A 10771-nucleotide genomic window follows, 5' to 3' on the forward strand; every position below is an offset into this window, starting at 1 on the left:
CTATATCAGACAGCCAATTTGGTTCAAAACTCTGTCCTCAGATTTTTGCTGCCACCTTTCACGACAAGATGGCAGAAGTGGCACTCCTGCCGCCAGCTGAAGCCATCATCTCTCTTCTCTCTCAGTATAATGGTTTGCTTTGCGGCCCCTCGCCCCCTGCAGCTGCTTGCTCTTCCTTCGTTCTCTTCCTCTGATTTTCTGAAGGCAGAGGCAGGCTGCAGCTGACAGGACAGTGCAGGCCAGGGGACAATTAGGGAAGCGTGGGAGAGACAGCTGGACCTGTTGCCAATTACACTGACTTTGACCAGGAACCACATACACACAAAGCCAGCTTAATGGGCTTCACTTCGCACATCTAAGCCCTCTTGTAGACCTACTGTATGTGGACTTTAAGGAACGGGGGAATAAAAAAAAAGTGTTAGTTTTATTTATTCATCTCTGTAGGTAAAAGATACAATAGTGAGTAAAAGTGCTTTCTGAGGAATAACTTGTGGTATCAGCTTCTACATACATGTGGGGCAAAAAAAAAAATGTAACAGAGCAAGAAAGTGACTGTGAGACTGTTGAAATGTCCGCAAACTGCACAGGAAGCACCGGTTTCATCTGTGACCATATACATCTAAGAGTGGACAATGTGTTTGCTCCACCATGGTGGGCTCTAGTCCATCATCAGTGGGATATCTTTCCCAGCAGCATGCTCTGCAGCTGCCTGATCCTGCTCTCCTGAGGCAGCGCCAGGCTCTTCTCTGCTCGCTCCTCTTCCTCCAGCAGCTGCTCGATGTAGCAGGAGGAGCCCAGCAGGATGTGGCCTGTGGCCTGCATGGAGAAGATGGTCCATCGGAGAGCCTCCCTGGAAGCACAGCACACAGATACAAAATGAGCTCATGCCTTCAGTAATTCTAATGGGAAATGAAATAGACAAGCATGACAGGCCACACAAGCTGACAAGAAAATTACTTAACAGGAAATATACACAACTGGAGACATCACATCAAGTGAATCGCATCATAAAACGGACATCTACGGAAAGAAACAAACCTCTTATACTGCAATGTGAGCACAAAAGCCCCATATCTGACAACTCCGCGAAATGTAATCCTCTCTGACTGGAGCTCCGTGCCAAAGCTGAAAACCAGCAGATCTCAGCAGCGATGACATAACTCCTTCCAGAATTAATCTCGGTAAAATCTAGCCTTTGTTCTTTTGCAATCTGATCATTGTAACTCTTCCACCCACACAGGTATACACATTAAAATATGAATTTAGGCACTACATGTTAGGGGTTGTGCACAGAATACTGTAACTGGTGTTAATATGTTAGAAAAGCAGCTGATAGAGTAGAAAAATGAATCAGGAAATCAAATTCATTGTTAGTGAGTGGTGGTTGGATTGCAAAGGTGATGATCTGCTGGTATTTTATGGATTAAAAACTCATTAAAATGCATACATTTTCATCTTTAACCGAATTAAACTATTACTAGGAATCAGAATAGTGCTTCAGTAAAGTCACCAGGGAAATGCTTTGACATAAAGAACACAGAATCATTAAAAAGGTACAGTGTGTAGGATTTGGCAGCATCTAGTGGTGTGGTTGCAGATTGCAGTACCCCGCCGCTGACTCCTCCTTTTCCGAGATTGCAGTAACGTGAGCCACCGGGTGCAAAACCGTGGTAACGCCGCTCGCCTCGCTCAGAGGCCATCCTTACCAAAATAACACTACTTTAGGAGCAACAGAAGTCAGACGACGGCTGGTGGTACCACGGTTTTGCACTCTGTGGCTCACGTTACCGCAGTTTCACAAGCATGTTGGAGAATTATGGTGGCCTTCAGGTAACGTAAAAGGTTCTCTCTAGAGCCAGTGTTTGGTTTGTCCATTCTGGGCTACCGTAGAAACTAGGGCTTTCAAAGTTAACGCAATAATAACGCAAATTTGTTTTAACACCACTAATTTCTCTAGCTCAACTTGCGATTTCTTGGTTGTAGTCAGTACTCAGTTTTAAAGCTAGAGTGAAGATACTGGCATCATATCAAACTAGAAAACCTAAAGAATCCATTGGTACCAACCATGTCATACTAGCTTCTAGCTAAATAATGCTCCAAACTTAGGCTAAATTTTGGCGATGAAAAACTGGCATGGCCATTTTCAAAGGGGTCCCTTGACCTTTGACCTCAAGATATGTGAATGAAAATGGGTTCTATGGGTACCCACGAGTCTCCCCTTTACAGACATGCCCACTTTATGATAATCACATGCAGTTTGGGGCAAGTTATAGTCAAGTCAGCACACTGACACACTGACAGCTGTTGTTGCCTGTTGGGCTGCAGTTTGCCATGTTATGATTTGAGCATACTGTTTTATGCTAAATGCAGTACCTGTGAGGGTTTCTGGACAATATGTGTCATTGTTTTGTGTTGTTAATTGATTTCCAGTAATAAATATATACATATGCACTCAAATGTTGATAAGAGTATCAAATACTTGATAAATGTCCCTTTAAGGTACATTTTGAGCAGATAAAAAAGTGTGATTAATTCGCGATTAATCACTAAAAAACTATGGACAATCGCGATTGACAGCCCTAGTAGAAACATGGTGGAGCAACATGGCAGACTCTGTGAAGAGGACCCGCTCCCTTTGTAGATATGAAGGGCTCATTATAAGCCAAAGAAAATACAATTCTTAGTTTCAGGTGATTATACACTAATGAAAGCATTGGTATGAATATTATATTCCATTTCTGCCCCCAAAATGTTACACACTGTTCCCCTTTAGTTCCATAACAGTTCAACAAAACAGCATAATAATGAGAGGAGGTTTCAGATATTTGACAGGCTCTTTCACTCACTTCAGAATGTTTTTGGCAGCGTAACAGCGCAGGTCATAGGACACAGAATAAGCACCGTAGAGGGTCGCTTTCACGTTCAGGCAGCCGATGAAATCCTTGGGGTTGGTTTTGTAGAGGTCAAAGGTCACCTTGGCCACATCTGTCCTGTGCTGTGACCTGCACTCACTGAGCTGATCTCTGGAGGGGCTGCTCTGTGAGGCGACAGGAACGGAAACATGAGTCGGGTCAAAAGGGTACGGACACATTGCGTTGGTGTGATTGTGGCCAGCAAACTGGGACAAATGACACCCAGCTCCACCAGCAGACAGCTGGATCACAGACTGAAGCAGCTCCTGCCAATGATGACGGGGACGGCAAATGACAATGAAGCCAGGTCAATGTGAGGTCACCACAGTAAACATGTAGAGGGTGGGATGCAAATCACTGCATGCATCAATTTCTATGGAAATTAATTGCTTTTGGGAGAAACACCATTCACACTGGTTGATACCTCAGGGTCTGATTAATATTCAGCCCCAGCCTTTGATTCTTCTCTAAATATTATGAAGGAAAAAACTAATCTCTGGTGTTCTGCCTTTGCACAATAACTGGCTTATTGCTCCCCTATTCAGTTTCAAGGATACAATATTTACTGATTAAATTTCACTGAAAAAAATCAAATGGATTATTCTTCAGTCTACAGACCCTCTATCATCCATATTCATGGCTTCAGTCACTACATCAAAGAATCACTGGCATAACAAACGCTGACTAAAAGGAGTCAATCAATATGTTGAGCATCACACTGCGCAGCTGATCAACAGTGCCACCTAGTGGCGGATGTGAATAGGATCAAACACTATATCATACCAGATGTGGGGTCCACTTGTGGCCCTCCTCCAGGACCATGAGGACAGCGTTTTCAGGCAGCGTCTGGAAGAACTCCTCTGTGTCGACCCCTGTGCCGTCTTCATCCAGCACCAGGACGCCGGCACACGATACACTCAACGAGTCGCTGACCTGAGAGAAGAGCAGGCACAGAAGGGAACATTTCAGATATGGCCCTTTATACAGAGATAGAGCATTATTACAGCCAGATATCAAGGGCTCTTCTCATTTCTCGATTTTGTGCCTCCTCGCTCCTCCAGCTTGGGACCCAGAAATCAATCTCAGCGCTCCATCTTGAAGGACATCGAAATTTTAAAATGCATCTCGAGGAGCGAGGAGGCTTGCCGGAGGAGCTATATCACTGAATGTAGGCTACACACAATTCAACTGCTATAATCATGATATGATGTTTACAAGTGCAAACGGCTACTAAAGGCAATTTATTATATCAATAAGAACATTCTCTTGTATTCTGCACGAATTTGCTGTATTTCTTGTTGTCATAGAAATAGGAGTGTGTTATATATAAATATATATAATAGGCCTATATACTGTATATATCACTCAATCTTATTTATTACATGGCTTTGTTGAATACTACGGTCTGTTATTTCTATATAACAGACTGTTGCTATGGATGCAGTTCTGATGTTATTCATAACTGTAAATTTGCAAAAGTAAAACCTCACTTTAATATTTTCAAGAAAGAAACGGAGCTATATATTAAGACAATAACTTCAGCAGAAAACATAAAAGGCTAGTAAAACAGTGAGACTGTGCTCCCAATTTAATGTTTTTACTCAAGTTATTAGTTATTTATTTATTCATATTGACACCTGGCATGTTATATGTTACTTTATTTTATGTTTGTTTTTGTTTATCCCTTCATTTCCTTTATATCCATTTACCCATGTATCAGTTTAATTGTTTATTAAATTGTTAACAGATTAAAAATTAAGTTTTTTGTTTTTTTTAAAGTCTAATTTTTGTTAATGCGGGAGGGACTGAGACCCAAGGAGAAGAGGCGAGGAAAGGAATCGAGGATGTACAAACTGGGAAATGAGAAAGGCCTCAAGTGTACACCTCCAATGTCTCGTGAACTTTCACCAACATGAGCCTCACAGACGGTGAAGCAATAAGTGAGTCACAGGCCAGTCTGTCAGCAGTAACTTTAATCATCCATGTTCCACGCCACGTCTTTATGATTTCAACTGTTTGAGTCACCGTGTGATCATCATCCCCACTCAGCTACATCACAGTTCCTCGTCAGCCCTTTCAACACCTCACACCCTCTCCTCACCTTGTTCAGCAGGTCTTCTAGCGTGTCGGCCATGATGCCCTTCTTCACACTGCGGTCGGCATTCGTGACCCTGAAGGGCTTCGGCCGAGGAGCTCGACCCGACAGGAGCTGCTGGGTCATGGAAGCGCTGGCCGAGACGCTGGCAGTCACACACCTGAGAAAAGATAGAAGACATAATTAAACTTCAACCTTCTTATCAACTACTAACTGGTGATTGTTGACGATCACATCCAACCCACGGAGAAGTGCTCTTACTTGGAGAGGGAAGACGGAGTCAGAAGGGTGAGGGACTTCATGGCGTAATCCATCTGAGAGCACCTCGACCTGCATTTGGAGGTAGCATCAGTTTAGCAATTAGACCTGCAAGGCCACATATCACCAGTAGCAGGATAACATTACTAAGAAGAAGCAAGTAGCAGCTTTTAGTGACTATTGCAGCTTGAAAGTTAACACATTTTATATTCCAACGATAAATTAAGGCCAATGATCTAAATTAAGTTCTGGTACTGCATGCCCCCGTGTCCAGGCCTCTATGTATACATCTATAATTATCTATAATCTAGGCCCGCAACTAACGATTATTTTCTTTGTCGATCTATCTGGTTCAATGTTGTTTATTTTCTCGATTAATCGATAAGTTGTTTAGTTTATAAAATATCAGAAAATGGTGAAATGTCAATCGGTGTTTCTCAAAGCCCAAGAAGACGTCCTCAAATGGCTTGTTTTGTCCACAACTCAAAGATATTCAGTTTACTGTCATAGAGGAGTAAATAAATCAGAAAATATTCACATTTAAGAAGCTAGAATCAGAGAATTTAGCCTTTTTTTCTTTAAAAATGTACTCAAACCGATTGATCGATTATCAAAATAGTTGATGATTAATTTAATAGATCGATTAACAGCTCTACTCTAATCTGTAAACAAACCCATTTCACAACAAAGTCCCGATATAAAGACACAGAAATCGACAACACATATATTCTTATTTTCATACAGAGGTGAAAAGCTGTTGTCCTCACCGTGTTTGAATATAATCCTTACAGTGGTCGTTGTGATCCTCAAGTGCTGCTCCGACCTCCACTAAACCTCACTGATAACATGTACTCTCTTCTCTTGTTGCTGTTTCTCGCACCACTTTGTCACTGAACTTTGTGCCGACTGACTGTTGAGCTTGTTGCAAACTATATTGAGTAATTCTCCACGAACACTCCCACTGACCCTCCCTCCAGTTTGTTATATACAGAGACGTGATTACATCAGCTGAGCATCCTTAAAGGGCCTCTGTGAACAGTTTTCATTGGAACTACTTTCTACTGTGAAGAAATAGTCCCCATTAAAACACACTGACTGTGTGGTCTGTGGACTTTAGCCAGATTAACCTGGACATTGTTAATGGAAAGATTTTAAAGACATTAAAATGTAATGTTTCAATGCTTTGAGCAGCACAAAGTGAATTATATTTAACTCCACTGTATTGAAGTGGGGGCAGAAAACGTCTATCTGCGTGTCTGAATCGCAGTTTGGGTTAAATGAGAACATATGATTTGTGTAATTTGGACAAAGACAATACAAAGATTTGTGATAAGACAACCAGAAGTCTTGTAAATAACATTTGTTTTAAGGTTCCTGAAGACAGCAGATTTGTCACTTGTGGTCAAAATGTTCATTTCCAGCACATTTTCAAAATAAATCTGATTTCAAACACTTTCTTGATGTCAAGCTAGAATGAAATTAACACACACGGACAACAAACAGGTGACTGCTGCCATGTTCTAGTTGAATTTTCTACTATAATACAGGTATTTGGGTATTGTACGCATTTTAAATTCCCATTATTTCAAAAGGGAAAACTATTCCAAACGAGTCCCAGTTTATTTCCTACAACGTCTGAGACAACTCTGGTAACAATGGTACCTTACCCTTTGTCTCTGTCAGAGATCGTGTAATGGACAGTAGTGTAATTGCTGTTAAGCACAAATCTGGAAAACTTCCCAAATTAGGTCACAGGTCAATGTTCACCACATGCTATCTCACAAACTGGTGTGTCACCTTATGGAGACAATGAGTGACCACACCTCTTAATGTTATCACATCATGTTACACAAGCTACCCATAGCTACTATAATAGTGTGTCTCTCCTTCCTTGTTCCTCAAATGGTTTAAAAAGTAAAATGTAAGAGGGAAAAAAGTGTGTCCGAAGTGACCCGGCTCACTGAAACAACTGCTGTGACATTAAAAGAGATACACCAAAGTACTGGTCCACTTAAATAATATGCAATATTTTCAGGTGGAATTTCATTTCATTCTCACTGTGCAATATCATTTTCCACTTGTGCAATTTTTGAATAGCCTGTTTATTGTCAATACTGTATATACTGCTCCTGTTTTTATACTTCTTTCTATTTAAATGGTTCATATTTTGTTACACTTTGTTTAGCTCTTTTCTTTTACTGTATTAGATGATGCTTCTTGTTTTTTGCACTATCCCCTTTGCTGCTGTACACTGCACATCTCCCCACTGTGGGACTAATAAAGGAATACCTCATCTTAAATCAACTTTAGTACAGATGAAAGGATACACATTGCTGTTCTCTCACACAATTCATATGCCATTTCAAGTGGATATATTTCACTCTGTGAGTCTACAAGTTCATACTCAGCAGCCTCCTGACCAGCTGTGGCATTAGGAACGAAAATGGAGGAAATAGGAGGAAAAGCTGCACACATATGGAGAACTACACACTCAGTCCTGACATTATGCATTAAGCATGTTGTTTGCCTTCTGGGCAGGCTATAATCCTCTATTCATGTTTATTGTCACACTAACTAAAATAACAAATAGGGGATTGGGGCTTTGTTTGAGTAACAGTTCATACAACCAACTCAGGGAACTAAAGAAAATCAGCTTCTTGTTTTTTAAGAAAACATATGTTCAGCTTTCAGAAAGAACAAGACATCCTGTACTCACAATATGGACAGACTGAGGTAGAAAAAAATAATGAATTATATATATTATATTTTGATAAGGATAATATATCAGTAATTAATTTATATTTCTGTATGACACAGATTAAAGGTAATAATTATAGTTAGAATAATTATAAATAATAATAATTATAGTTAGACAAATTTAGGAAGATTTAATTTGAGTACATATATGGCTCAATAAGGAAGCTGGTTAATAATTAATAATTGACTTATGGAGAAAGGGTAGGATTAAATAAGTTTATACTTCTTCTCACTCCTTTTTGAATTTGTAAATGAAGGCATCAAGTGTTGACAATTTATTTTTCTTATGCTTTTCATTGTATGTAAATACTACTTCTTTATGACCACTTGTTGGTATGATCATTCTTTTTCTTTCTTTTTTCTTTTATTTTTTGTATTCTACATGTGCGAAATAAATTTTGAAATGAAATTGAAATGAAGGAACTGGAGAAAATCAGCTTTTTGTTTTCTAAGAAAACATATGTTCAGCATTCAGAAAGAACAAGACATCCTGTACTCACAATATGGACAGACTGAGGTAGAAAAAAAATAATGAATTATATATATTATATTTTGATAAGGATAATATATCAGTAATTAATTTATATTTCTGTATGACACAGATTAAAGGTAATAATTATAGTTAGAATAATTATAAATAATAATAATTTTAGTTAGACAAATTTAGGAAGATTTAATTAGAGTATATATTTATATATGGCTCAATAAGGAAGCTGGTTAATAATTAATAATTGACTTATGGAGAAAGGGTAGGATTAAATAAGTTTGTACTTCTTCTCACTCCTTTTTGAATTTGTAAATGAAGGCATCAAGTGTTGACAATTTATTTTTCTTATGCTTTTCATTGTATGTAAATACTACTTCTTTATGACTGTCCACTTGTTGGTATGATCATTCTTTTTCTTTCTTTCTTTTTTATTTTATTTTTTGTATTCTACATGTTCGAAATAAATTTTGAAATGAAATTGAAATGAAGGAACTGGAGAAAATCAGCTTTTTGTTTTCTAAGAAAACATATGTTCAGCATTCAGAAAGAACAAGACATCCTGTACTCACAATATGGACAGACTGAGGTAGGAAATAATAGACTTTTACAGCCACTAAGAGGGAGGTTTGATACAGAGAAAACAGGAGAAACTGGTCACCTTTGTCTCAATACAGAGAGAATAGCAATACCACCATAATGATCACTAGAAATGCATTGGTTTCTATGAAAGGTGTGCAACACCTGGTTTAATATTTCACAGAACAAAATATGATGAAAGCTAAATTAAAATTCGATTAAATTTATTTTTATATAGATAGAATTTAATTTTAATTTAGCTTTCATCATATTTTGTTTTGTGAAATGTTTTGTAAAAGACAAAGTGACAAAAAAGTGGAGCAACAGTAAAATATTCAGACTTACTTGAACTTTTCTCCAAGGTGCGTCACAGCCTCAGCACTAATTAGCAACACCTGGATTAGACTGATTAACGACTACAGTCTGCGCTTTTTTGGCTTCTTTCTCTTCCGTCTGTCTGAATGCTAACTCACAAACATTTAAACAGTTGGCTGTCCAGTTAAGAAGTTGGAATAATGAATATATTTGACGATGTGAGGAGTCGTCTTTCACCAAACTGCTGGAACGTTAAACTGATAACACTAAAACGTGTAGAACTATCGCGAGACTTGCAGTGAAAAGATGATCTAACTTTAATAATCTCACGAGAGTTCACAATTCGTGTTTTACCTTTACCTAGACCGGTCAGCAACTCCTCTCGAGTGGCTCCCTGTGGATTTTTAAAAATGGAAATGAATAACTGTTTATTGTTTACATTTTTCATTTTTATCAATCACTGTTGTAGGTCTTTGGTAGGACAGAGTATTAGGGCCACATTGAGGGAAAAAAAATAAATCTGAGATTTCGAGAATAAAGTCATAATATAACGAGAAAAAAGTCAAAAGTTCATGAGAAAAAAGTTGTAATATTATGAAAATAAAGTCATACGTTTACGAGAAAAAAGTCGTAGTATTATGAGAATAAAGTCGATATTATAAAGTAGTAACTTTCTGAGTTATTTTCTTTTTTTCTCGTAAAGTTATGACTTTATTCTCGTAATATTAAAAAAAAAATCTCGTAAAGTTATGACTTTATTCTCGTAATATTACAACTTTTTTTCTCGTAAAGTTATGACTTTCCTCTCGTAATATTAAAAAAAAAATTCTCGTAAAGTTATGACTTTATTCTCGTTATGTTATGACTTTTTTTCTCGTAAAGTTATGACTTTATTCTTGAAATATTATGGCTTTTTTTTTCTCGTAAAGTTATGACTTTTTTCTCGTAATATTATCGCTTATTATCTCTTTGCGACCCTTGCCTGTTTTTAGGAATAAAATGCTATAAATCAGGCTATGGATGATATATAAACAAACTCCTCTGTAAAAACCTTAAGAATATAGAAACTAGGAATGAAACTGGAATGTTTGTCTGCTGAAGTGGAGATTTCTGGCTCAGATTTGAAGGCCTTTAAATATATGGATTGTAAAATACAATACATTTTGCAAGACACTACAGGTAATTCATTTAACTAATAGCCGAGCTATCACCATGAAACTTCCTCAGTTGATTACTTACATTAATGCCATTATTTTTTGTATTACAAGTTTTCTGAAATGTTATGTTTAAATATGCAAATAAGGCATTATCTAATGTTAACTTTTGGTGAAGTTAGGAGAAATCTAGAGAAGCAAATAGGACAAAGTGAAG

General features: G+C 37.9%; 1 protein-coding gene across 2 annotated transcripts; it reads right to left on the reverse strand.

The window, feature by feature from the left end:
- Window positions 1-405: 405 nt before the first annotated feature.
- cidec (cell death inducing DFFA like effector c) lies at window positions 406-9689 on the reverse strand. 2 transcript variants are annotated; one of them, XM_074610560.1, is made up of 6 exons: window positions 9431-9689; window positions 5269-5337; window positions 5014-5167; window positions 3696-3845; window positions 2847-3037; window positions 406-850 (listed from the first exon to the last, which is right to left on the reverse strand). In XM_074610560.1, the coding sequence occupies exons 2-6, from the start codon at window positions 5319-5321 to the stop codon at window positions 670-672; spliced, it is 729 nt and encodes a 242-aa protein (XP_074466661.1). In that variant the 5' UTR covers window positions 5322-5337; window positions 9431-9689; the 3' UTR covers window positions 406-669. The 2 variants fall into 2 exon arrangements, with proteins under 2 accessions (XP_074466661.1, XP_074466734.1); XM_074610633.1 differs by lacking the exon at window positions 9431-9689 and adding an exon at window positions 6033-6188.
- Between the last annotated feature and the right edge of the window lie 1082 nt (window positions 9690-10771).

The sequence above is a fragment of the Sebastes fasciatus genome, chromosome 1, assembly GCF_043250625.1.
Source record: "Sebastes fasciatus isolate fSebFas1 chromosome 1, fSebFas1.pri, whole genome shotgun sequence".
In the NCBI taxonomy this organism is placed as follows: domain Eukaryota; kingdom Metazoa; phylum Chordata; class Actinopteri; order Perciformes; family Sebastidae; genus Sebastes; species Sebastes fasciatus.

Excerpts from the sequence above, each read along its gene's own strand:
- cidec (XM_074610560.1), bottom strand. The coding sequence starts at position 5,321 with ATGGATTACGCCATGAAGTCCCTCACCCTTCTGACTCCGTCTTCCCTC. Across the intron at positions 3,038-3,695 it reads ACAAGTGGACCCCACATCTG|AGCAGCCCCTCCAGAGATCA; the intron begins GTATGATATAGT and ends GTCGCCTCACAG. Across the intron at positions 851-2,846 it reads GCTGCCAAAAACATTCTGAA|GGAGGCTCTCCGATGGACCA; the intron begins GTGAGTGAAAGA and ends CTGTGCTTCCAG.